A 27,413-nucleotide genomic window follows, 5' to 3' on the forward strand; every position below is an offset into this window, starting at 1 on the left:
ACTACTGGCTGCTGCCCAGACCCATCTGTTCGTGCAGCGACAGTTCCCAGGGTGGCTCCTCTCGCTACAGCTCCCCTGTGCCCCAGGGCAGCACCAGCTCACCATTAGGAGCACCATGTGTGACAAAGGCGTCGTGTGCCAGCGCCCGGGGAAAGCTCTGCCTGGCTCGTTCGGTGCAGGGAAGAAATGCAGCGTTAAAACTGCCTGGCAAGGGGCTGAGAAAATTGTTTTGTTTCCTTCCTTTGAAAAACGGGAATCAGTCACTGACATTATGGCACCCAACCCGCGGATGCAGCGCTGACAAGGAGGCCGTGAGGGAGCTTCCGTCCCCTCGCTGCTCCTCCTCGGGCTCTCCCGAGGGCCCGGCGCCCCGCGGTGCGGTGGGGCAACGGCAGGCCCGGGCGGCGGGGAGGAGACAGCCCCTCACCCTCAGGAGGAGCAGCGGGCAGGAGAATTGCTGAGGGCGGGCCTGCCTGCCGTCACCCGGGGAACTCCCGGGCACAGTCCCGTAAGGGCTGTTGGGAGGAAAGCCCCGTGAGGCCGGGCTGGGAGGACAAAAGCGACTGTCCCGCCGTTTCCTCCCCTGTCAGTGCGCGAGGGCCGAGGGGCCGCTGGGCCGGGCAGCGCCCGCCCCCCGCACCTCAGGACTACCCGCCCCAGCCACCCCCGCGCCGCCGCCCCGCCCTACGCCTCCGCCCCGCCGCTGCGTGCGCGGCATTCTGGGTATTGCAGTCCAGCAACTCGGTCCCACGGCCTGTTGGCGCGGCGCGGAAACTACACCTCCCGGCGTGCCGCGCGGCGCGGCCACCCCCACCGCCGCGCCGTGTTGTTGCGCCCGGCCCGGCGCTCCCCCGCCGCGCCTGGTGTCGCGGGGCAGCCCGGGGCGGCGGCGGCTCCGTGCGCCAGGGCCCGGCATGGCGCTCCCCGCGGCGGCGCCGCGCTGCCCCTAGGTGCGGCCGCGCTCACGGGCGGGCGGGCCGGCGATGCGCCACACAGGGACTCTGAGGGGGCCGGGCGGGGCGGGAAGGCGGGGGGGTGCGCTGGGTAGCCCGTGATGGCGAGGGGAAGGCGGGAGGGGGGAGATCTCTGAGGGGTGAGGTGGGACCGGTGGGGGTAGAGGGCGGCGGTGGGGCCGCACCGGGACGGGGGATGCCGGGCTCGGGGGCCGGGGGAGGGCTGGGCCGAGGGGGCCGGGCTGGGCTGGGGCTCAGCTGTTGCTGGGGCGGAGGGAAGGGCCGCTGAGGAGAGCAGAGCCGGGGAGAGCCGAGAGGGAGCGGCCGGGGTGGTGCAGGGCTGGGGCTCCCTGAAGAGGAAGAAGGTGTGTGCTGAGCTTTGCCGGTGACTGTACCGGGGACAGGGGGAGCGGAGGAGTGCTCTCAGTGAGAGGATTGCTGAGGAGGAGCTGGGGAAAAGGAGTGTCTGAGGACGATGCTGGGAGTGGTGGTGAGGCAATAGAACTGGGGGGTTAGCTGTAATACTGGGGAGCGTGCCGAGGTGATGGCAGGGAAAATGGAGCCTGGGACTTGGTCAGTGTATTACATTAGAGTTGGGTTCCTTGGCACATCTGGAAGGCGTTTCTGTAAAGAATTCAGAAATGTGGTGTGCAGGGAGGGCCTGGCATACTTAGAACGTGTTGGCAGGTTCAAGGAGCACTTCAGATCAAGGAGCGGAAAAAGATGCAGGTAACTCTTCAGGGAAATGAGCCAGCTTCCAAGAACCTCATTTGAGAGCTGTGTATTCTTGCTTGTCACAGTTGACCAGTGGAGAAATCATCACTTTCCCGCTGTGCTGCAACATCCTAATCCTTCCTGATTTTGCAAAAAAACCCATCGTGTAGGCATGGCTCACCTGAGAGAATTTGCTAGCCAGGTAAGTGGTGATTAAAAATTTGTTTTAAAACCCTCTTCAAGGGTTTACATAATGGTGTTTACTCTTGATATAAGGGTTTCAAACAAAGAACCAGAAAATCATTTTTTGCCACTCTTTATCTCTCTTGCACAGGTCTCAGCTTACTCCTCTTAGCTGATTGACCTGTGTCTCACTCTGTGCCTGGTGTTGGGCTGATAGTGTTGTGTTTCCAGCCATGCAAAAGTGAATTCTTCACCCACTATGGAGCTTTTCTCTGGGATTAACTGTGTTCTTTTTAGGGAGATGGGAGTCATTGGCTTTCTGAGTATTTTTGGAAGGGGAAGTCTAGAAATGGGAACAGAAAAACTGTGTATGCTGGCTCTGCCAGGCATACCTTCCCAAAGTGTTCATGACATTAGTCTCAGAAAAATGGTCCTTGTAACATTGTTGAATAAGAGGCAGTGATATTTGATACTGGGTCATAACTCTTCCAAGAGATCTCAGCCTCCATGGATGTGGTTAAATGCTGCTGTTGTAATGACATTTTCATAAGAGGAGTGTGGAAGGATGATGCCAGGATTTGGGATTAAAAGCTAAACCACATTAATAGTATTGATTTGTATCTTCTTCCCTCTGAATTTGGTTGTGTGGTGTGTTTGATTATTGGCAGATGTCAATACTGAGCACAGGTCCTGTTAAACCATGTTTTGTGAGTTTGGGGGCATTATTCTGTTCTGCTCTTAGGTGTAGGATTACTAAAAGCTTTAGTGGTTTGAGCTAATGCTTTCTCTGAACCTTTACTGATTTAAAATTGATTTGCAATCCACCTTTGCATGCTGTCTTTCACATCAACTGTTTCCTCAAAGTGTGTATGGAATTAAATGTAAATATAATGCCTGTGTGAGTCACTGCACAGGGAGGGAAAGGGAAGGATACTGTCTGGTTAGGGCAGAAAACTGAGTTCTGTAGCTGCAGAGGAGGTTGCTCTGAATCTTTTTTTGTACACAGCACTCACTCATGAAGCTTATCAGCATTCTAGTGGTTTCAGCTCTGAATTTATTATGGAAATGTCAGACATTCTCAGACCCTGACATCCCAGGACTCTCTGTCTTCTCTTGGAATGGGAAATAATCTGTGTTGTCCATTCCTCCAGTCTTTTCAGGAATCCCTGGTGGAATCTGTGTAACTGAGGCTTGCAGGGAGGGCAGTAGGAACTGGCCTGAAGTTTTCTTCACTGGGATTTAGGGAGCAGTGGGAGGTGCTGTGAAAATCAAGAGAGAGACTTGCATTGAGATGTCAGAGGCTTGACTTGTCTTTGAGTCTCAGTTCTGGTGTGATGGGCAGAGTTACCTTAGGCCACTGCCCTGACTGCTCTGCCTCTGGGCTTCCATTTCCCTGCCTCACCTGGTTGTCTCCTCTCTTTGCTTGGCTCCCTTGTGCTGTGAGCACACAGCACTGCAGGCCTTGGCTCTTGGTGTGGAGCTCTATCTGCCAGGTGATGTATTTGTGTTAGTTACTATGTTTAAAGCTCTGATCTGAGCTCTGTTTCTAGATTTGCTGTTCCGTACCTGACCTTGGAGAAGCCATTTAGGGTTTTTTTGGCTAAGTAATGCTTCACCTCCTGAAGCAAAAGTCTGTGAAGAAAGCTGGGAGGGTCAGACAAATATGTGTGTTGATCACAAACTTCCCTCTTTTCCATACTCCAGAAATTCAGAACTGTCCCAGTTTTTGGCAGTGGCATAGAGCTGTGCACACATTTCATACAGACAGGGAAGCTTTCAGGAACAAAGCTGATTTCACCAAAGAGATTGTTGGTATCCCAGAGTGTTCAATGTCCTGGGTGGGAAGTTGGGGAGCAGATGAGTTCTATTAAAACAAACTTCCTTCTTCCACTCTGTTTGGTAGAGCAAAATTATGTTTGTTTGTTTGGCTGGTTGGAAAGTGCTCCAGTCAGAAATAAGACTGAATGTGGCTGTAGTTCCACATAAACCCTTTGAAGTTGCCACATTCCTGGTCAACTTCAGCTCATAAAGTATTGTGGTCTTGGCAATCTTATGATACAGACCTTTCCCATGTAGAACAGTGATTCCAATTCCAGCCTGCCCCAGATTAAGGAGGTCTCATTTCCAAAAGGGTTTAAGCTTCCCTCAGTGTTTTCTGCAACAAATGCAGCCATGATTCTTGCTCTTGAATATTTGGAGAGTAAGATCCAGCTGGACACAGCCCAGAGAGAAGATCTTCAGCTTTAAATGGTGTTTGCTTCTGTTCCCAATATGCAGCTTATCTTTCCAGGCAGTAGCTTTGAAATGAGGGCAGATACTTACCCTTCTTCTCTAGTACTTATCCACATCTTCTCCAAGACTGTGGATATCATGTCTCTGCAGCTGGAGGTGGCAGAGCTGCCAAAACCATTCTTTCCTCATGAAGCAGCTGGTGTTCCTGCCAGGGTTGTCTCATAACACACTGCAATTCCTAATTGCTGATGGCTGCAGTGAGTTGGTCTGTTTTAAACCATGGTATCATCAGTCAGGATGGCAAACACTCCCACACCTGTCAGGACAGAGCATCCTTCTTTCCTGTGCTGTGAGATCGGATCCCGGAGGGCAGAAGTGGAGCACGTTACGAGGAAATTGTCATCATCCCTCGCATTCTTATTCCCTTCCTGCACTTCCAACTGAGGTAGTGCATTGTGTGCTCTCCCTCCAAAGCCTGCCCAGGCCTGCCTGAGCCATCCCTAGTGCCAGACTGGCTGCTCTCAGTGGTGAGGAGCAGCTGGAGGCTTTTTGCTTCAGAAGTGCTGTGTAACAAGCGTTCAGTCAAGCAAAAAGTTACAATGTAGTGACCATCCCTTAAGGGCTTTACATGCAGTAGTAGAACAAGGAGCTGCTGCTGCTGACATGGAGCTCCATTTTTCAGCTCTCATGGGTTCTGTGAATGTGGAAGAAAAATGGGGAGAACCCAAGCTGGTGAGCAGTTGCAAAGGTGACAGGTCCTAATAAGCTGCTTTGGGTTATCTGTGCACATTTAAGCAGCTGTAAAGCATTTCATCTGGATTCTGTTGCTTCTTACTAATGAGGTTTTCCAGGTGTGTTTGTAGCAGTGCAATTCCAGAAGATGGATTTCCAGCCAGGGTGGTTCTCTAACAAGATGACTGGTACTGAGATAATTCATATTTGGGGGAGGCAGGTATGGTGCTTGTTACACCTCTTACCATGGTGCTGTGCAGGTGCACTGGGAAGGGGACAGTCAGGCTCATGGAGTGCATCCTTCTCTCTCCTGAGAGAGCAGTGCAGTTCTATAGCTCTCCATTCTTGGTGGAACTGCATTTGTGCTGCTCTCTGGTGGGTGCTGAGGCTTTTATGCCCACAGATCTGAACATTTTTGTTTGTCAGCACAGGTCACCATGTGGTGTCTCAAACTGGATTTTTTTTAAATGGACAAGGGCTTTTGAACAATGTCCTGCAGACAGGACATCTTAGTTTGTTGTGGAAATTCAGAGTTGCTGAAAATATCACCTGGCAGTTTGTTCTGTGGTGTCCACAGTGGTAGTTCACAAGGTGTTCTCTTGAGCAGACATTGACCTGCTTGAATTAGGGATGGGCCTGTTTCCTCCTCCCTGTTTACAGAAAGGGAAGAAATTCATCAGCAAACTGTGCTCCTCCAGCAGTCTCCAGAGACTGTAACTGTGGCTGGAATGACTCTGCACTGTACTGGCTCCTTGGGTTCTTTCTGTTGCTGAGTCTGATTTCTGGAGTTTTGGCCAGTGCATCAAGGGATGTTCATCTTCAGACCCTTCACAGAGTCAGACTCTTGCCCTGTCACCTGCGAGCTCTAAAGCATTTCCAGGTCAGTACTGGGCAGGTAAATCACTACCTACAAAGGAAGTGTCCCAATGTTTCCACCCTAATGGGGGTGGGCCTGTCTCATCTGCGCATCAGTGACATTGTTTTCCTGAGTCCCTTGGGCAAAATTTCTATCTGCTTGTCAGGAGGCTTTATCTCCTTCACCTCACCTACCTGAACTTCTTTGTTTTATGGAAAACAGGATAAACCAACATCCAAGTCTGGAAGCTTGTTTACAAAGCTGTCCGTGATTACAGAGCCTGCCACATAAAGTGGTAGTAGTCCCAAAAGCTGCCTGCCATGGCTGGTGCTCTTATGTTTGATGTCTTGATGTGGAGAAATCAGTCCTGATTCTCTGATGTGACCTACCAAGCTGAGGGGAGAGCAGTGACTTCCACTTCCTGTTTCTTACCTCATGGAAAAGTGACATGGGAGGAGAGGAATGTTTTCTTGAAGGTTTGCTTCCCTGCAGTGTTCATGTGGGTAATGTTTCTTTTCTGAGCTGAGCAGGTGCTTCTAGGAGATGATCCTCTTTCTCTCCCTTCTCCCTGGTGTGTGGGAGTGGCTGATGTGTTGATAGGCATTTTTAGGGTGCAGTAGGGCACTGTGCACAGTAATGTGTGGGGCACTTTCTTTCCCCTTCCTCCAAGTCAGTCAAGAGGTGGAAACTGCTGGTCTGTAGTGAGCCTGGACTGGTCAGACTGTTCTCCCTGCCTGCAGTCATCATTCTCATGTCGTCCCCTAATATTTCTCTAGCTCAAATCCTTTTCCCCCCACCTCCCTCTCTCCAGTCTCTGCTCTGTATCTCCAGTTCTTTTTATCTCTGCACATCCCTTCTGGTCTGTTACCAGTGCATTTGTTCAAAGTACAGCCTCTTTGGGTGTTGCTATGGATGCAAAAGGATATTTGCTTGTCCTTCTGTATCTTGGGCTAGAGTTTGTGTGGAAATCCTGTTGAGTGAGCTGCCTGTAAAGCTCACCTAAGCCTGGCTTATAGCAGTGCACAGAAGGCAAACAACCTGTGATGACAGACTGGCTTAATCATTAAGCAACACCTTGGGCAGTGATGGCCTGCTGCTAGAACCTGGTGTGAGATGGAAAAATGCAGCTTCTGTGTTCTCTGATAAAACCTGCCAACTCAAGGCCCTTGTGAGAGAGCACTCTCACTGGGTGATGTGTTGGAGGTGAGACTGAGAAGTTCTGGGTGTGGAAAATTCCTTCTAATGGCTTGGCTGCTTCCTAAGGTCAGGCCATATTTTCCAGGGTTGTTTTTTTTTTTTTTTTCAAACTATCAAAAAAAAAAAAAAAAAAAAAAAAAAAAAGGCATAAAAACTAATCACAAAGAGTATTTTAGTAGCATGAAGGACCTCCTGGTGTGCAGGAATTAAATAGCATGAGAAAGTGACTGTGATTTGTTCCCTTTCTTACCCATATTCACTTTAATAAAGAATTAACTGTGCAGCTGCTGTTAAAAGGTCAGTATTTCTGTTAGTAACTGCCTAGTTTATGTGCTTTTCTAGTGAAAGAGATGCTGTTTGCCTTTGCATCTGGGTGTGCCAGCCAGAGAAGAGGCTGGTACAGTAAAGCAGGTCAGGTAGATGGAGTGTCCATTCTGCTCTCCTGCCTCCTCCTTGCTGCTGATCTTCCAAAAGATGTGAGGTTCCATCTGCAGATGTCTGAGAAGAGCTGGGCTGAGTGCTGCCTGGAAATCAGACTGCAGCAAAGAAGACAGTAAATGTGAATTCATATTACTGTAATATTTCATGCTCCAGACAAATAGGGAAGAGTGCAGATCTTTCTGATCATTTCAGTCTGAGTGCAGGAAGGCTAACGAGGGAAACATTTTCATGGCCTCTTGCTTGTGCCCATTTTCTCATCCAAATCTCCAAGGAAGAGCTGGTTCAGGTACCCCTTGCTGCTCTGTAGTGAAGTGTGAACAGATGCTTGTTCGTGGAGCTGCTTTGGCACCAGTTGGTGCCTGCAGCTGAGCAGCCCTGTCCCAATGGAGCTGGCACTTTCCATAGCAATATTTGCTGACATTCTCATGCTGGGCTTCCCTCCTTTTCCTCCTCCACTGTGGTCTGTAGGGTTGGAAAGCCTGTGGAAAAGGTTTCTTCAGTTCTAATCTGGGGTCTATTCTGTGCTAAGTTTCCAAGACTGTTTAGGATACATGACTTTCAGGTGCCTTTATCAACACAGTAGGTGCACATATATGGAGATGAGCTGTATGGGTATGTGTGGTGCTCTGCAGCCTGGGAACCTAATGGAATTTTCCCATCTCTGCTTTGTGTTTTAGCACTCCAGGGTGGATCCTGAGGAGCTGTTCACCAAGCTGGAGCGCATCGGCAAAGGGTCCTTTGGGGAGGTGTACAAAGGGATTGACAACCGCACCAAGGAGGTGGTGGCCATCAAGATCATTGACCTGGAGGAGGCTGAGGATGAGATCGAGGACATCCAGCAGGAGATCACAGTGCTCAGCCAGTGTGACAGTCCCTACATTACCCGGTACTATGGCTCCTACTTGAAGGTAGGACACACCATGGGGATTGCTTGCCAGCAGTTTGGGAATGGGGAGGGCTCCTCTGGGGGTGCTGCAGGGGATGGTGGCACATGGCACTGCAAAGGGATGTGTGAGTGGCAGCAGGAGCAGTGGTGGCTCTGCTCTCTGCATTGATGTGCGCTTAACAGCAGACTGGGCTTTAAGGCACTTGCTGGGCACATGGAAATGAGGTGCACTGTACTTTCTGGTACCAAGAGCAGGGCACTTCACTGGAGCGCAAAGTATTTGTTGAAGACTGAACTTTCCCTGCTCTGACAGTTCTGGAAAGGAAGTTGATGGAATACTTCTCTAGAATAGCACAGTCTTAAGGCAGTACCACTGAGGGATTTATGCCTCTGAAAAAAAGGAGGTTGAAACTACTTTGTCAGAAATGGTGAAAAGAATATGAACTGAGTCTGTGGAGGAGTATTAATAGTGCTTCCACTAAAACAGGTTCAGGAATCCCTAATGGAAGTAGTGTTGATCAGAAGTGGCCTGTGCATGCTGGCTGCTGGAGATGAATGTAACAGTGGGACTGCAGCAAACAGTTCCTGTGCTCTTTGGGTCCTGAATATTCCTCCCTTATTTTTCAAAGGCCAGAATGTACTTTCTCAGCCTTCTGCTGTAGATTCATGGACCTGCTGTTTATCTTCTGTTGGAACCCTGTGAGCCTCAGCATGGAATCTCTTCTTGGAGGAGTTTGAGTGTTTTGCTGATTGTACCCTTCAAGCTGGCAGCCCTGTTAATGAGATCAAAGGCTGCTCCCCTGCCAGTGCCAAGAAGGATCTATCCTGGATGAGGTGTTGGAGAGATGTTAAAGGGCTCCAACCTGGGAATAGCTTATCTGTGGACTGGGCAATCTGGTGCCTGTAGGGGCATTTGCCCAGGTAAAATTGCAGACTGAGAGTTAGAAATGTGCTGGAGTCAGGTCCACCTCTGTAATACTGTTTCAGCAGAAGAGAGGAAGCTTGGGGCTCCTTCCTTAAGCTCTTGAGAGCTGCAGTGTGCAGCATCTCTTCGATTGTGTACAGGACTACTCTTGTGTCTTGCAGCCTTATGAATGTTTGACTTTTCTGTCTGCCTTTATAACTATCTTTACTCTTGATTTGTGCTCTTGTTTGCAGGGCACTAAGCTGTGGATAATCATGGAGTACCTGGGAGGAGGTTCAGCCCTGGATTTGGTGAGTAAGTGGCAAGTTCTGGACTATGAAAAACACTGACTGAAGACTTGGTTTGTGAAATGTCTATGAGTCAGACACTCACTTGGTACATACTATCTTTTTCTGCCCAAGGGGTAAACAGTGCAGGATAGACATGTTGGTTATGCTTATCCCAGGATAGAGAGAATGTTTGCATGTAGCTCAGCTGTTCCAGCACTGTTGTCCAGCATGCTGTGCTGCTGTATGATGGAAAGAGCCAGTGAACTGACAAGTGAGCACAGACAGTGGTTTTTGAGCAGTGCCAATCTGTGCTTCACCTAGTCAGGATCATGGTATTGCTCAGTGCTCTCAAAGCTCAGTAAAGATGTGGTCTGTGATTAAGTTACCCCAAATTTGGAGAGAATACAAATGCAGAATTTACCCATAGGCAAAGGTCTGCTGCCCTGTATTCTGTCACAGCATTTTTCTCTTCTTCTTAGCACACTAACCCCCATGTTTCCAGAGCAGTAACTAATGATGTAGCGAAAACTGCTGAGCCTACAGTGACTTGGAGGAAGCTGTAGTGGGGGCTGTCATCAGCAGAGATTATCTGAGTGTCAGAACCTCAGTTACTGCACTGAGAAGGCAGGACTTGGTTAGAGGAGAACTGATAGAAAGAAGAAGAGCTTTGATACAGTGCTCCAGAGCCTGAGAATTGATGTCTCAGTGGCTGAAATCCAGTACTTGCATGCTGGCAGAGATACCTGTACAAGAGAAACTGTTAAATTGTTCTGTTGGCCAATGTATTTCCAGGCCAAAGAGAGAGATGAACTGCTGTTTGTTTGAGAAGCCTTTAAGAGAGATAGACTAGCAGAAAACTCAAATTTTTTTCCATTGAATACTGCCAGGTGCAAACATCAGCATTCTGCTTGTAGCACATGCATCAGGTGTGCAAGAAGGTGCTTCCTGCTGAGTACAACCTGCTTGGCCAAGGTTTCCATGTAACAAACTGAGAGCCTGGAAAATCCAAGGCATCAGTCACCCTCTTTTAAGTCATCTTTCTGCCTTTTATCAGCTGAAGCCAGGACCACTGGAGGAGACTTACATAGCTACTATCCTGAGAGAAATCCTAAAGGGTTTGGATTATTTACATTCGGAGAGGAAGATCCACAGAGACATCAAAGGTAAGATTGGAGAGCTCAGCTCCCTTTCTTGTAAGGCATGTTATTAACCTAATTCTCAGAGGTATTATATTCGCCATAATTTGCAAGGTTTCAAAGACTGTTTCTCAGTTCTGCTTTTCTTGTTGGGTGGCTGTTTTCTAAATATGATGCTTGTCACTGTATCACAACTCATGCTTTTCTTACCTTTAGGGTTTAGAGTAACAGTAAGGATCTGTAGCTCTCCTCTGGCACTTGGAGTTTGGGCAGCCAGGGAGCTAAAGCAAAGGAGTTGATGAAGGGCATGCTCAGATATTAGCTGACTTGTGTCTGGACACTTGCTTTACTGCTGGACCCCAAGGGTGTGTGTGCTGGTTGCTGTGGTTGCAGCTCACAGCAGAAGTGAGCTGTCCTCATGCAGGGTTCACAGCCCTAGAAAATCAGGGCAGCTTGTGTCAGCTTATCCTGCTGCTGTTTTTTATGTCACTGGCCACGTGCAGTGTAGAGAGAGCTGGCATTTGCCTCTCAGAGGGCAGTGTCCCAGCAAGCCCAGAGCATCAAAGTACTGCAGGAGGGTGGAGGGACAGTGCTGTGGAGCTGTGACACAGCTCTGGATGCTCACTGCTCTGGCCCATGGCAGGAGGAGGTGTGAGCAGGCGGGGCATAGGATGAGCAGGCAGGGCACAGAAACCTCAGGGGGATGGGGAGAAAAGATTTGGTTGTGTATGCAGAGAGTGCACATTTCAAGCACTGCAAGATGTGTAGGAGTGTTAGCTGCCAGTGGTGGGGAAATGCTGAAAGTTGTAGGTTGAAATGTAGTTGAAATGCTGAAAAGTAGGGTCTCAGAATGAAAAGTGCAGCAGAAACCCCCCATTCCCACACCTGCACAGTGTTACAGTCTTATGAGTGAATGGGAACTAGTACAAGAGTGGAACTTGAGCTCTTTAGGAGGGTCTGCTATTTACCCTGTGCTGAATGCTACTCTGGAAAAAAAAAATAAAAATCAAGAGCATTAGAGACTGTGTTGCCCTCCCTTCTTTGTGTGGCCAGGAGTCACATCTAATTGATGCTGTGGCCCTTCACATCTATTCCTTGCTTCTACCTTAGCAATGTTCCCCCTCTGATCCAGCAAAGTGCATGGGCTTGTTCCTTGTTACCCAGTGGAGTTCAAAGCTCCATGAGAATGGGCCTGAGGCTGGCAATCCAGGCTGAGGGTTACCACTAGGTGAAGGAGGATGGCATGGGAGGGCTCAGCTTAGTATTCACTTCTGTGTGGGCTGGAGGTGATTCCAAGGCCAGCAGACTGAATTGCTTATTTGTGTGTACAGCTGCCAACGTGCTGCTCTCAGAACAAGGAGATGTGAAACTGGCTGACTTTGGGGTGGCTGGACAGTTGACAGACACCCAAATCAAGAGAAACACCTTTGTGGGGACCCCATTCTGGATGGCACCAGAGGTCATCAAACAGTCTGCTTATGACTTCAAGGTGAGCTGGGAGCAGGAGGAGTGCTGTTTGGGGCTACTGTACGTGAGGTGGTGCTAGGACAGAAACAGGGTTTGGAAGTGCTGCTTACTGCAGGAATTATTCTCTTCTGTTATGATGCAGAGTCTGCTGGAGAAGTTTGTGTATTAGACATGAAATGCCCCATATGATTTATGTGATTAGCTGTCCTAAAACTGTGCTTTCATGTTGTAGAGTTGCTTATTGCTGTTCTGTGTTCTTCCTCTCTTTTCCAGGCAGACATCTGGTCCCTTGGGATCACAGCCATTGAACTCGCAAAGGGAGAGCCTCCAAATTCTGACTTGCATCCTATGAGGGTTCTCTTCTTGATCCCCAAAAACAACCCTCCAACACTTGAAGGTCACCACAGCAAGCCCTTCAAGGAGTTTGTGGAAGCCTGCCTCAACAAGGATCCTAGATTTGTGAGTATTGCTGCCCACCTGTGAATGGGGGTAAAGGTCAGCAGAGGTCAAAAATTCCTTCAAAAAGAAGGTTCCTCAATCCTAAAGAGAGAGAATTGCTGAGCTTACAGGATGGACACGTGAGCCTGACAGGACCTTCCTCATGAAGGGCTATGGAAGGATCAGCACTGATCACTTCTCTCTGATGACCAGCAATGGGGCCTAAGGGAATGGCATGAGGCTGTATCAGGGGAGGTTTAGGTTGGATATTAGGAAAAGACTTTTCCCCCAGAGGGTGGTCAGTCACTGGAACAAGCTCCTAAGGGCAGTGGTTGTGACCCCAAGGCTACCAAGAGTTCAAGGAGTATTTGCATAACACTCTCAGGCACTTTGTTGGGGATTGGCAGTGTTGTTGGGGGCTGTCCTGTGCAGGGCCAGGAGTTGGGTTTGATGATGATTGTGCCTCCCTTCCAGCTCAGGATATTCTGTGATTCCAGCTGAAGTCAGTGAGTTGTGTGTTCAGTGTGCAGAGATGGTTAGATGTGATGTGCTCTCCTTATCTGCTCCAGAGGCCAACAGCTAAAGAATTGCTAAAGCACAAGTTCATCACGCGCTACACCAAGAAAACCTCATTCCTCATGGAGCTGATCGACCGATTCAAGCGCTGGAAGTCAGAGGGCCATGGAGAGGATTCCAGCTCTGGGGATTCCGATATGTACGTGCATGTTTTCCATGGAGGGATGCCCCTGCTTGCCTCAGGGTAGCCTGCTGCAAACAGCTCAGCTTCTTTTCCCCCTGAGATCTTTTTACCTTTGAGCTTTCGGTTGTGGGAGCAAGTGAGTGCTGCCTGAAGGCCAGACTGTTACCTCCTGTTCAGTGGGACTCAGTTCTCTGTTCTGGTCTTAATCTGTGAGGCCTCTTTGCTGAGTGTAAGGAATCAGAGTACTGACACAGAACATTTAGTCTGTGTGTAACCAGTAGAACAGGCCTGTATTTCATGCACCTCTCATTAACTACAAGAGCTCCAGGCTCTAGTAACTGTGGCAAGAGCTGTGTTGGTGTGTATGTGTACTCAGGTAAATCTTTGCACTGCCATGCAGGACAGTCAAGTTACAGGCCTTGGGTGTGGGAAGGGCACTTCATTGCTGGAATGGAGTCACAGAGCTGCTCTTCACCTGTAGTGGCAGCACTCAAATCACCAAAAACTCAGAGAGACTGGCTTCTAACATCTAAGTCTGGCCCCTCATGTTGTGAGCTTGGGTTGTCTTGAAATTCTCCTAAATTTAACTAGCACCACAAATTTCTTCAAGCTGGCTGGATCAGAGGTAAATGTGGTGATTTCGAAACACGGTGTAGTACTTTGCTCAGATCTCCTTGGTGCTGGATCTGTGCTGTAGAGATGAAGTGGTTTCTCTTCAGAATTTTTTCTGGGATAGGGAAAAGCCTGAAGGCCTGCAGCAACATGGCAGTCAGGTGGGGAGAACTTGTTCTGGGAAAGTATGGGCAAACCTACAGTGTATGGAGGTGAGGCTTTGTCTTGACTTTCCCCTTTTCATTTGCAGTGATGGAGATGCAGAGGATGGAGACCAGGGTCCAATCTGGACATTCCCACCAACCATTCGCCCCAATTCCTTGAGCAAGCTGCACAAAGGAATGGCTCTTCATGGTTCCCAGAAGGTCTGTGTGCTGTCTGGTCTTTCTGAAGTGGACTGAACTAACATGAGCTTTTGGGTGTCTTGGGGAAGCCACCAGGCACTCATCTTCTGTCTGAAATTTACTTCAGTCTGGCACCAAGGGCTGATGCTCCAGAGTTGCCTCTTCCACATCATCAGGGTACTGTAACTTGTGGCTTTCCCAAGATCTGATGGTGGGATTGCTGTGGAGGAGCTGTGAATTCACCAAAGGCTTAGTACTTCATGTGCCTGGTGGCTTTTGCTGGTGCTTGTAACTTCTTTTGTTGTTGCTTTCCAGCCTACTGAGCCTATCAAGAGGCAGCCACGGTCACAGTGCCTCTCCACACTTGTTCACCCAGTTTTTGGGGAGGTGAGTAGAACCTTCTTGATGTCTCTGCTGGTTGGAGATGAAGAGATACCTGACATAGACAAGTAAATAGGAAGGATTTGGAGAAGGGAGGTGGTGGTGAGGTGTCTGCTAGGGTTAAGAGACTCTGAAGCATTTGTGCCAGTTCAGAGGGCTAAACCATATGTGGGGAAAGTAAATGTGTCCCTGGCGTGTCCTCCTGAAAGCACTTGTGTTTGGAAGAAAGGCATTTCTCTTCTGGTAATCTGTGTTCTGGTGAGGATCTGATAGAGAAGTATCTGTCTCTTACCTGCACCTTAGGCTTGTTGGTGCCTGGGCAGCTCCAGACTCTGATGTCTGTAGCTGGAGTGCAGCTCTTGTTAGAGCAGACAGGTACTTGAGCCTGTCACTGTGCACGTCCACAGCAGAATTACTGAGGGGAAGGCACGTGGGTTAGAGCAGGAATTGGCTTTGCTGGTTACTAGACCATTTCTTGATCTCTACAGAAGACTGCTATTGGTAGAATGCCAAGACTAAGGAGTTCCCTGCCTCCTAGCTTCAGGAAGGCAGGAGAGAAAATGTGTTTACTCATTTTTCCTGCCTTGTGGTGTGGATAGGGCTGTGGAGTTAAAGAGCTGTCATTAATGATGGGATGGTGTCTGTAGCAGCAGGGAGGTGACAGCTCTCTTTTCCAGCTGAGTAATGTTGTCAGGGAAGAGGAGGATAAACATAAGGAGGCTGGTAGCTCTGAGTTCTGGTTGCTCTTTCCAGCAGAGGGGCTTTGGAAGAAATCAATTAGATGCTGCCTGTCAGGGTTCTGTTGTTGAGATGCTGGTGACAGACACCCTTTCTCTGGTCCTGGGAGTTACTCTTCTGGATCCTGATGGCATGTCCCAGCAGAGAGCTGTGCTTTCTCCAAGGATTTCACTCTTTTCTCAGGTCTACTGCTGTGTGGAAAGAGGGTTTGCTGCATGGCAGGATCCAGAGGTCATTCTGAAAAGCAGGCTCTTGAGACTGCTCTGCTTTGGAAATTGGGAGTTTGTCTAACTGGCCCCTTCTGTGCTCCACGGGGCTTGACTCTCAGAGGTCAGAGCATGAGGCCAGTGACCTGGGTCTCTTAGGCCTAGGGCTATGAGATGAAACCACATTAAAACCATTTGTGATGCAGTTTGTTTGTGCAGCACAGTCACTGATGTCTGGGTCTGTGTTCAGTTTAGAAGCCTCCTGGGGCAGAGTGCTCAGGGCTGTGACTGTAAATGCATTTTTGTGCTATTCCTTACTCACCTTGCTGCACCAGTTCCAGGCAGGAAGTGGCTTCTGGGACACTTCATTTCTGCTACTTTGACTCCCTTGCCCCAGTTTGTTGATCCCCCTTTCCTTTGATTAGACTTTTGCTGGCTCTTCAGATCTCACTGAAGGAAATTGGGAGCAGGAGGGGTTCTGGGCAGGCTCTGAAATAACCTGGCTTTTGTGTGCAGTAGAGGGGACTTGAAAGAAGACTTCTCCAGGTGAAATCTGCTTTGCTGCTGGTTGCATGTGTTATTCTTTGGTATTGGTAGGAAACTAGAACTGAAAACTTTGTCCTCCTCACTATTGTATGATTGCACCTTAAACCAGCTGGGCTTGATCCCCTCTTTCCTAAAGGGGCTGAAGCTGCGCTTTGTGAATAGAAATCTGACTTAGATGTTCTTTGTAATCTTCCATCTCCTTTCCCTGCATATTTGTTATTGGATGTTAATGTTGAAAACAGTCCATGAGGAGTTGTTAACAGCTGTGGGCAACTGCAAATCTGGAAACATTGTGGAGCAGGGAGGTAAAATGATGTTTGCGCCTGCTAAGGCTGGGGTCAGTGCAGTGCTCTAACTCCTGCAAGCCTCTAGAGAACTGCTCTGCAGTGGGAAGAGACAGCCCAGCACACACTGCTGCCATCACAGGCTGCTGGGCCAGCTGAAGGTCAGGGGCTTGGCAACAGAGGCTGATGATAAACTGACACCTCCAGGACAGACCCTGTGCTTATTCTGAGGTGGGAAGCCTTTGGTAGGTACACATCAAATCCTTGGCTTTAGCATCACAACTATTTTACTCCTAAGAAATCTGTACCCTTGATGTGTAACTGAGTTGCCCTTCATGCCCCTACCACTTTTGACTGAGTAGAGATGTGTGTGGGTTGATCCCACAGCTCTGTGGTAGAGACCACTGGGGAAGTGGCCCTTTTTGGCTGGGCCAAAAGTTCCCAGCAGGGGACTTGGTGCCCAGGAGTGGCTGCAGCTGGGGGTTAGCATTCACACTGTTCTGCTTTCCAAGAAAAGGTGAACTCCAGCAACAGGAAAGGCTGATCCTACAATTGAGGCAAAGGACTGTGAGGCTTATGTAAAGCCCTTTAATCAGCAGGGCCTAATGAGAGCTTAATTGAACTGGACAGTGGTAAGCTGGCAGATGTTGCTGGTTCAACAAGATGCTTGATTGTTGTTCAGCTCCTTGTGTGATGGTGCCTTCGGGAAGGGGCTGCCATATCAGCAGTCCCATATTGTGGAAGAAGGTAGGGAACTGCTGCTGGGGGTGGAAATGTAGGATTTCCAACAACAGACTCCTTCAGGCTCAGCACTAGTGACCTGTCAGGCTTCTCAACAGAGCTGTAGCTATTTCAAACTAACAACTGGAAACACGTGCAAGTGGAGGCCTAGTCAGAGTGCACTGACCATGAGGGATGTGAACTGAGGTGGGTGCTGTGTGTGGAGGTCTTGGTGTGTTGTGGACTTTATTCTTTGCCCTCCTGGGTAAAGCTGTCTTAGAGAGGAATGTTGGAGGCAAGGAGCTCAGGATCCCTAGTGTGGCAGTTGTCTTCCTTGGCCTCCCAGTCACTAGAAGCAACTCAAGACTCTTTTATGGTTATTGAAAGTAGTGGTGACTAACTCCTGGCATTGGATATATTCTGCCCTACCTGCCTGTGAGCCTGTGTGTGTGTCTGGGCTGTCATTAGCAGCAAAGGTGATTGTACTGATTCAGATACACCTGGAGTTCTTTGTGCAGTTACTGCTTACAAGTTTTCAGGGCTGTTGGTCCGTTTCTTATGAGATTTAGTTTGTTTAAGAGTACATCCTGTTAGGTAAGGGCTTTGATTGCCATTAGTACCTGGAGGCAGATTTCAACCCCAGACTTTGGACTTCTAGCTTCCTGACCTACAAATGAGCTTTTTTTGGTTCATTTAAGTGGAATGTGGGTGCCCTCCTACAGCCTGGTGGAGTCATAATAAGAGGGAAAGGGCCTTAAATGTCCGTGCTGCGCTTCTTGACCAGCAATTTCTGCATCAAAATGAGCACCTAATGCCCTGTTTCTGGGTTACAGCTCAAAGATAAGCACAAGCAGACTGGAGGCAACGTGGGAGCCATGGAGGAGCTGGAGAATGCCTTTAGCTTGGCTGAGGAGTCCTGCCCAGGCATCTCTGACAAACTGATAGCACACATGGTGGAGCGGGTCCAAAGGTGAGTGAGAGTCCTGACTGTGAGCTGGGTGGAGCTGGCTCTGAACTCCCGTGCTCCAGGGCTGAGCAAAGGTCACTGCCAAGCAGCCAAGACAGACAGAAGTCAATATTGATGGCAGCTGCCTTAATAGTTCCTGCGGCACTTCTTTGAACTGCTTTCAACAGTTTTTGCCTCAGAAGCCTTTCCTCACACTCACAGGTTTCTGTAGTGTAGATGTTGTAGGGCACAGAAAGATGCTGCTGTTCACCTCCATTTTGCACATATGGATATATACATATGATGTCCTGCTGGTCCCTTTACCCAGGCAGCAAGGACTATGCGAAATCTCATTGGCATCACTTCTGGGATAGGAAGTTTCTGTTAATAAATATCTGTTTCATTGCAAGGAATGTGCTTTAAAGCACAGCTACGTGCAGCTTGTCACTGCTTGCCCACCTTCAGGTATACACAAAAGTAAATTTGCCTGACAAGAATTATTTATTAAGCCAGTGAAGGAATGTAGTCTGGTAAAATTTAGTTCTTTGCTGGGTCAAATCTGGCTCCACTGCTGGCACCAAGTCAAGTCACATCCATGTATTGCAGGTACCAACACAGGTAACCTGGTCACAGATTTATCAGGCTTTATTTAACATGAATTTGGCTTTTCTTCCTTTCACAGCAGGCTGTCCTAAATCTCACCCTTTCCTTACCAAGAGAGAAACTTAACATTTGGCTCCTCTCTGGTTAGCAGGCTGGAAGTGTTTTACCATACCAGAAGAAGCTGTTCTGTGCTCTGGCTGCCGCTATAAACACAACCCAAACTATACAGTCTTTACACCCTTGAACTTAGGCTTACTAAGCATTTCTTTCTGGTGGGTTAAAGTTTGTTCCTTGTAACTCAAGTACTTATTGAGTAGAACAGAATTGTTAAGGTTGGAAAACATGTTCAGGATTGAATCCAGCCTTTGACTGATCACCACTGTGTCAGCTGGACCAAAGCACTGAGTGCCACATCCAGCTGTTTCTTGAATGTCTCAAGGGCTGATGATTCCACCATGTCCTGGACAGCCTGTTCCAATACTTTACAACCTTTTCCATGAAGAAATTGTTCCTCATTCCCAACCTCAACCTCCACTGGTGCAACTTGAGGTCGTTCCCTTTTGTCCTGCTCCCTGGGAGCAGAGCCTGACCCCACCTGGCTGCACCCTCCTGTCACCGAGTTGTGCAGAGCCACAAGGTTCCCCCTGAGCCTCCTTTTCTCCAGGCTGAGCCCCTTTCCCAGCTCCCTCAGGTGCTTCTGGTGCCCCAGCTCCATTCCCTTCCCCAGACACGGGGAAGTTCCAGCTCCTGGATGTCCTTCTTGTTGTGAGGGCCGAGAACTGGACACAGCCCTCGAGGGGCCTCACAGTGCCCAGCACAGGGGGATGGTTACTGCCCTGGTCCTGCTGCCACACTGTTGCTGACACAAGGCCAAGGGCTGGCCTTCCAGGCCACCTGCACTTATGCCAGCTCATGTTCAGCTGCTGTTGAGCAGCATCCCAAAGTCCTTTCCTACCAGGCAGCTTTCCAGCTGCTTTGCCCCAAACCTGTAACATTGCATGGAATTGTTGTGGCTGCAGTGCAGGACCTGCACTTGGCCTCGTTGAACCTCACACCATTGGTCTTGGCCCAGCCTGTCCAGATCCCTCTGCAGAGCCTTCATGCCCACCCAGCTTGGTGACATCTGTGAATGTACTTAAGGGGACCCCCAATCTCCTTGTCCAGATCACGGATAGAGACATTAAACTGGACTGATCCCAACACTGAGCCCTGGGGAACCCTAATAGTGACCAGTCCCAGCTGGATGTAACTTCATTCCCCACCACTCTCTGGAGTCAGCCAATACAGGCAGTTTTTAAGCCAGCAAAATGTGTACCTGTCCAAGCTGTGGGCTGCAGCCTCTCCAGGAGAATGCTGTCTGAGATAGGGGACTGCATGCAGAGCCCTTCCCTCATCCACTGTCAGGTCACCTGGTCACAGGAGATCAGATTGGTCATGCAGGACCCACCTTTCCTAAACCTGTGCTGTCTGGGCCTGACCCCGAGGTTGTCCTCTACATTCTGCTGTCAAGCAAAGAAGAGCTGTAGATATTAAGGATCACTTATAGTGGCCATCCTAGAGGGCTTCTCTTCCTCTTTCATAACTGGAGCTTCCAAGCCAATATACCGTGGCACTGTGTAAAGCCCTTATCTAATAATCACTTAAGGCCAGGAAGAGAACATTCATTCTTGTGGCTGACCCATTGAGGTCACAGAAGGTGTCCTGTGATACCTGAGCCTCTGCCTGACCAGGAGGTGCACACAGGTGTGTGTGGGTGGTTGCAGACAGGTGGTTGTTTCAGCATCATTCACTTCTGTCAGCCCAGAAATGACACTGCTGGACAGGGCAGAAGCACAAGATACCTTTTTATTGAGGGGCTTGCAAAACCTCAAAGGCCTGCTTGCTTTCTTACCATAAAACACTAGTGCTGAAAACTCCTGATTAGATTAAAACTGAATCTTGAAAGCCTGAAGAAGTGTCAAACCACCTTGGCTTTTTGTTAAAAGTGCTGGTTTTGTCTGTCAGGACTTTATAAAGCAAAAACTGGCAATGGGAGTGGGGACAGAGCCAGCCAGCCTGAGGCCATCCCCCACAACCCTGCTGGTGGGTGCCATTCCAGGTGGGAGTTTCAAACACTGAGCAGTTGTCCCTTGTTCGTTGTTCCCTGCAGGTTTTCACACAGTCGGAACCACCTGACCTCTGCCCGCTGACACTCACATTCCCTGTGCTGTTCTTGTCAGGGGGGAAGGATTTTTTCCAGCTTCATAAGAACTACATCTCTAATCCAGACCACCATCTGCCGTTGGATGTGACATTGTGATGGACCCCAGGACATTTCAGAGCCTTCATGTTAGCCGTGTTTCCATGATAACCCAAGGTGGGGTTTGCAATGCAAGTACAATTCAGACCTTTTGCAGAACCCGAGATGGGTGGTCTAATTGTTTTTACAATGTAATCAATGCAGTTTTTAATTGTTTTCCTACAATGGATGTGTCCATTTTGGCTTGGTTTGATTCACAGCTTGTTTCTGGTAAATGCCTGGCTGCTGGAAAAAGGGAGGTTCTCTTCCATTGATGTATGTTTCACAGGCGAGTCTGCTGGGTTTAGTCTCCTGCCCTTCCTAAAGAAGTGTGAGCAGTCATGTGAGTGCAGGGATATTGGGAATCTCTCTAGGCATTTAGGGCCTCTGGGAGAGTGAGACCAGCTCTCCAGTTGTTCTGGAGGATCACATCAAGCCCTTCACACACAAGTAACAAGGCTTTCCAGTGCTGCAGCTGATACATGGTTGCTCTTTCTCAGCCTGTCATTTCATAGAAGGATGGGTTTGCTGATTGTTCTTTTTTTGGCTCTGGGACATTTTGTATTAGGCCTCAGTTCATCTACTTCAGGCAACAGCAGAACTTGCCTTGGGTCTCCAGGGAGCAGAAGGCAAAGTGGGTGTGTTTGCTGTGGGAGCTGGTGGAGCTCCTGTGCCTGGTGCTCCTGGCAGCTGAAGCAGCTAGACAGGCAGGCTGAGCAGTGCTGCTCTGAGCTGTGCAAGCCCACGTGGGGCAGGAGGGTTGAAAAGGGGAATGGGAGGGACACAACAGCTGCAGACACCAGCAGGGCTTTGGTTCACAAGGCAGAGGGACACTACATAGCAGTTTTTGATGCAAGGACCTGTGCTCTACAGGAACACAAACTGGATGGCTCACAGCAGTGTGGAAGGGCTGGGGATTCCCAAAAGCTGTTCTAGGCCTCCCTCTCTTTCTCAGCCTTCCCTTTCTGGCTCCTCCTTCAGCCTGGGATCCAGACTCACTGCAGCCAGGGCTCTGCTCCAGTTGACAAGCTGGGGTGGTGTTTGGTAGCAGAGAAAATAAAGTATCTACTGCTGTGTTGGCTACTTAAGATATTCCAGCAGAGCCATCCCCAGGAGCTTTGCTTTCTGTATCATACTAGTTTATAAAGCAAATCTTTAATTCAGGTAAGCACACGAATCTTAAATCTACATTTTAAAGGTCTAGAAAAACAGACTTAGGAAGATAACCCCTGATAGTTTAGAGAGCTGTTCTCTAACTGGAAAGAGATTCCCATGAAGTCAGCAAGAACTCAGTTACCCAGATCTTTCTGTCTGGGTGTTTGTATGTGGATGATATGGCTCACCCCAGAGCCACTGAGAACAAAGGCTGGAGCTGTTCGGCATTTTTTTAATGACAGGCCACTTGGTTAGAAACAAGGCTTGATTTTTGGTACTTAGATTCAAACCTGCAGATTTTGAGTGCTGGGCTGCAAGTAGCTCAGGGGGACCACACATTCCCTGATCCTGGTGTATGGTGTTCTCTTTACCCTATGACTATCCTTTATTTATCCTGATGGATAAATCCAGGCTCAGCAACACTATGAACTTGCACAGTAGAGAAGAGGTGCTGCTGTTGGCTCTCTGATGTAGAGCAGTGTTCTGTGGTGAGAGCCAGCTCAGAGCTTGCAGTTAGGAAGACCAGAACAAACCCACTTTTCCTGCAGGAGGAGAAGTTCATGTAGAGACAGGACGCTTGGAGAGGGGGAAGGCAGAGGCTGCAGGCCAGCACAAGGGCCCTGCTGCTTTTCAAGGTGCTGTTCACAGCAGTAGCAAACAGTGTTGATAAGGTACCTGTGTCGTTACTCGCATGCTCTGCAGTGTAACGAGGAAACTTCCTAAAGGAAACAATCCCCACACCCCTCGTCCAGTATTCAAAGCAACAATGGGTTTAGTTTTCAAAAACATTGAAAGGGATCTGCCACTTTCAATAAAGTAACAAAACAAATGAGGCTGGTGTAACTGTGTTATTAGGGGGCAAAGGATTGGTTCCAGCTGTTTTTCTCTGCCTTCTTCTTGGTCTTCCCCCACATCTTCCTCATGCAGAGGACAGAGACTCTGGAGACAAGAGCCAAGTACTGTGTGTGCAAGGATAACACCTGCGGGCACATCAGTCTTTCCTGCTGGCACTCCAGGAAGCCCAAAGGTATAGCTGTGCACTGGAGTACACTGCACTGCAGTTTTTTGCTGGAGTTTGTTCATTATCTGCAGTCTTCAGACTCGGGCTTGACTGGCACCAGGGCATCTCTGTCTTCCTCTGTCTCCTTTTGCAGCTGGGAGGAGGCCCAAGTGGGGCAGGGGCTGCCCAGGGAGGTGGTGGAGTCTCCCTTTGGTGACAATCCCCTGCACAGATGTGTCTCTGCATGAGCAGGGGCTGAACCAGGCAATCCTCAGCCTGTGTGACCCCAGGGACAGGATGAGCCTTTGGAGATGCCACTTCAATTGTGTTTAAACCCTTGTGACTGTCCTTCCCTGGGCAGGAACAGAGGTGAAGGGCACAGCTGAGTGTGACCAACTCTGCAATGTTCCTCATCTATTTTTCCCTTGGAGCCAAGAAGCAGAACTGAGTAATGCACTTCTGACTGTGTTTTTGAGGGGGAATTTTGCTAAATGCCACGTGCTCGGCTCAGCTCAGCAGGCTGTTGCCAGGACAGTGGTGATGAGCTGGTTCAGTGCACAGGTGAGAATGCAGAGCTGGGTGAGTGCAGTGTGTGCCTGGAGTGGTGCCTGATGCCTTACACAAATGCCAGTCTGGCAGTTCCCAGTCAGGCACTAAGCCTGCCCAGCAGGGGCCTTGGCTCCTGGCACGTCAGCCCTTGTCCACTGGCACAGCTGTGGTGGGGCCAGCATGGAAGAGTTCACTGGTGTAACAGAACCACTTCTCTGACCAGGGAGGAGAAGGCAACAGGCACCAGAACAGCTCTGCTCTGTTACATTAAATGTAACAGGAGTCGGGAGTTACTGCACAAAATCTGGTTTCTTAAGCAGTGAAGCAGGACTGTGGTACCCTGGGTGAAGCTCAAGCATGAAAAGGTAAAATTCACAGTGTAGGGGTTGTTCAGCCTGGAGAACAGAAGACTCCAGGGTGACAAGGGAGGAATGGCTTCACACTGACAGGGCAGGGTTAGATTAGGTGTTAGGAAGAAATTCTTCCTGTTGAGGCTGGTGAGGCCCTGGCACAGGTTGCTCAGAGAAGTTGTGGCTGCCCCATCCCTGGAAGTGTCCAAGGCCAGGCTGGATGGGGCTTGGAGTAACCTGACATAGTGGAAGGTGTCCCTGATCAGGGTGGTGAGGGGAGGGGGTGGAAGTGGATGATCTTTGAAATAATCAGACCATGGCTATCAAGCTGTGCAGTCCCAGCTGTATCTCCTCCTTACATACACCTTAGCTCCATGGCAAGAAACTAATGTGCAAGGACCTGGTTTAATTCTGTTCTTGCCTAATGTTCCTGTTAAAGAAACTTCTAACGCCTTTAGTTAAGACAAAAGTACTAGTGGAGAGTTCTGGAAAAATAAAATATTTCACAGAACTGATAAACCACTGAAATCCTCACCCTTTAAAAGGTTCACTGAGGTAAGGCATCTGCAGTTTTGCTGGGAATAGCACTAGTTTTGGCTTTTCTAGCCTGAGCTCCTGCACTTTATATGCACAGACATTTGAGCTCAGCATTCTCAAACCAAGAAGGGACTTTTTCTGCCTGCTGTCCTTCCTTCCAGAGGCTCCTGCTCCCACCTCAGTAGCTGCATCCTCAAGAGAGATGTTGAGCTGTGGGTTCAGCACAGAAGCAACTTAAGGATCATTCACTCAGCAGCCCACAAGCCTTAAGGAAAGACTCTTGCTCACTGTGGGGCAAGTGGCACTCAAGCTCCACAAAGGCAGCTCTGCCATCTCCTCCACACTCTGGATGGAGAGCACTTGGTACAAGGTGAGCTGAGATCCAGAGTTGTGGAAAATTACTGAGTAACTTGAACCTGGGATAGTGGGCTCAGGAATGGGGATGGGGAGCTCAGGAATAAGAGGCTGAGAGAGTTTTATACCAAGATGCTATTTACTTTGAACAGTCATATTCAGCCACAGTATAACATATCTAATCAATCCACATGGATACACCTACAACAGGTAATTAAAAAAATAATAAATGAAGACACTAATAAATTAAGTACATTTAACTTAGATGGGACAATGGTCTTGGTGACAGCGGTGCAAAGGCTGGATCTGCAGTCACTCCTCTAGGATGCAAATGCCAAGCAAGAAAATCTCTCTGGATCCCCCTCCCTTCAGCCCTCATCCCACATATGCTTGAGACCATAACTGAACATTCATGCTGGCCTCTGTCCTTCCCATTGTCCCGTGGGACCTCCACATTCCTCCATCCTCACAGCATGCAACACTTTCCTTTTGCTTTCACTGCTTCACTGCACTGTTCCTTCTGTTAGTACACAAACATTTTTCTATCTAATATAAATCAGAGTCCCCACAGCCCATCAAAGCCACATTCAACAGCATCTTGTGGCACTTAGCATACGTCAGTCCATCTGTGGAGGCACCCAAAGGTGACAGTTTTACAAAAGAGAACAAGCTGCAAACATTTCAGATTTAATACAGAAATTTAATAGAGTCCACAGACACTAATGCTCCATCTGGAATCCAGTGACTTTTACACCTTCATGAGAAACAGAAGATGGCTCCCACCCCGAACTGAAATAGAAGATTAGGGATTTTCAGAAGTCTTTGCATGACAAAAGCACAAGCAACAGTGACTTTCAGAGGCTTGTTCTCCTACAGTGCTTAAATGCCTTGAAAACATCACCCACACCAGAGTGGAGAGTGTTTGCCATCCCATGCCTTACTTAACTCCTACTACAGGATAAAGAAACTGGAGCTGTGATATGAGAATAGTGATTGAGCTCAGAGGACAAACCATGCACCCCCCTGCACCGATCCACAACACACCAACACCTCGACAGCTCAGCAGAGCCTCAGTCTTCCTGCTTCCCTGGAAAACTGCTGCCTTGGCAGCTCCTGAAGAGTAGAGCTGTTCTGGGAGAGCTGCAGTGTCTGTTCAGAAGGAGCCCTGTGTGTTCCTGTTTGTCTGAGGCAGCTGTGCCAGCAGGCTGATGGTTACAGCAGCAGGACAGGTTGTGCTGCCAGCCCCACGGAGCACCTGGGACAGGGGAGTCTGGGAGCCCTGGCACCCGCTGCTGCCAGCCAGCTGCACCACTGGAAGCTGCTGTTTTTCTCCCATGTGCACTGATCATCCAGTCAAAATGTAAAAAGAAGGTGGTGCCTGCCTTCAAGGCAGGTGAAGGTGTCACTGTACAGGTGCCATGGAACAAGAACCCTGCCACGGTGTGTGCACTGCAGCACTGCTGTTGTTGGGTTCTCTCTAGGTAGGTTCAGCTGGAACAGACTTGACCCTCTTCCACACCATCAGGAATGGATGTGATCCCTGTCTGCAGCCCCCTTGCTCCCACTTTCCCTCCTGGGGGGAATGAGCCTCCTGGGTCTTTGCTTTGTCAACTCCAGAGACTCCTCTTCCCACCTGCTTCTTTTGTTGGTGTTGCCAGCAGAGATCCAGCTCTGCCCCACATCAGTCTGTGTGAGTGTCCTTCTCCTTGGGAAGCAGCAGGCTCGACCTGGCTGGAGAGCTAGTGGCTCTTTTGATCACCTCCATCCACCTGCCAAGAAAAGACACGAGAAAAGCTTAACCCTCACTCACAGGTAATGTTGTCCTTTGTTAGGAGCTGTACCCCTTTCCCAAACCTCCAAAAACAGACATTTTCTTTCTTTTACAAGTCTTCTGGAAAATTATCTCTTCAAAGGGACAGTTTGAGATGTGGTAAATACTCTGCAGAATACCCTGTGGTTGCCTGTTCAAATAAAAGGTCTACAGTGCTCTGAAACTATGTTCTCTCACTGTGTTCACTCCTCAATGTTATCAAGGATGACAAGCTGACAATAATTATTGCTTTTCTTAACAACAAATTAGGAAATAGGTAACAGCTCTGCTCATGTGGAAGAAAGCAAAGCAACAGTGAAAAAAGCAAGACAAATCAACTGTGCATTGGACATTTTTCCCTTGAAATTCCCTACATGAGCCCAGTGCATTAAAGAGCACAACTTATGGCTCAGGTAGTTGATATCTCAGCTGTTCACAAGTGTGTGACATTCTCCCAAGGAGGGGGGACATGTGTCACCTCAGTAATACCACATTCCAAAACAACCAATATGACCCTGCACAGCAGGAGCCAGTGCAAAGGTTCTCAACACAGCAGCAAAGTTTTGCACGTGGTGCATTTCACACAGTTTGGACCCTCTCTGGAAGCCCCTAGGAGCAATTAACTGTAATTATAGAGGACAATAATAAAATGTCATTACAGAGAAACCAGACAAGTGAAAGGAGCCCTGCACTTGTTGCTGCTCTCAGCTTCATGTTATAACTTCTGCTCCCAGAGATAGAAGATAAAAACCAAAACACTCTTTACAGAACCTGGAAATCTGACTCCCAAAGAGCTGGTGGAGCTGAGCACCCCAAAGCCCTTCCTCTCCCACATTCCTCTCTGGCTCCAAGGAAGCCCCAGGCTCCTGGC

At 48.9% G+C, this 27,413-nt stretch overlaps 2 protein-coding genes across 5 annotated transcripts in view; one reads left to right on the top strand and one right to left on the bottom strand.

Moving 5' to 3' along the window:
• The first annotated feature begins 816 nt into the window (after positions 1 to 816).
• On the top strand, positions 817 to 22,777 carry STK25 (serine/threonine kinase 25). Its single transcript, XM_083868328.1, has 12 exons — positions 817 to 950; positions 1,754 to 1,869; positions 7,986 to 8,216; positions 9,353 to 9,409; positions 10,443 to 10,551; positions 11,856 to 12,013; positions 12,265 to 12,450; positions 12,999 to 13,144; positions 13,992 to 14,106; positions 14,401 to 14,472; positions 17,794 to 17,930; positions 20,659 to 22,777. Exons 2-12 carry the CDS (start codon positions 1,840 to 1,842, stop codon positions 20,696 to 20,698), a joined length of 1,281 nt encoding a protein of 426 aa, XP_083724454.1. The 5' UTR covers positions 817 to 950; positions 1,754 to 1,839; the 3' UTR covers positions 20,699 to 22,777.
• Positions 22,778 to 24,865: 2,088 nt separating this feature from the next.
• FARP2 (FERM, ARH/RhoGEF and pleckstrin domain protein 2) overlaps positions 24,866 to 27,413 on the bottom strand; it is a 78,435-nt gene continuing 75,887 nt past the window's right edge. For all 4 annotated transcript variants that reach the window (XM_083868719.1, XM_083868720.1, XM_083868718.1 and 1 more), the window contains one exon: positions 24,866 to 26,501. In XM_083868719.1, the coding sequence (XP_083724845.1) occupies positions 26,414 to 26,501 (88 nt within the window). In that variant the 3' untranslated portion in view covers positions 24,866 to 26,413. The remainder of the gene's footprint in view (positions 26,502 to 27,413) is intronic.

Source organism: Zosterops lateralis (genome assembly GCF_965231275.1).
Source record: "Zosterops lateralis genome assembly, chromosome: 10".
Taxonomy (NCBI): domain Eukaryota; kingdom Metazoa; phylum Chordata; class Aves; order Passeriformes; family Zosteropidae; genus Zosterops; species Zosterops lateralis.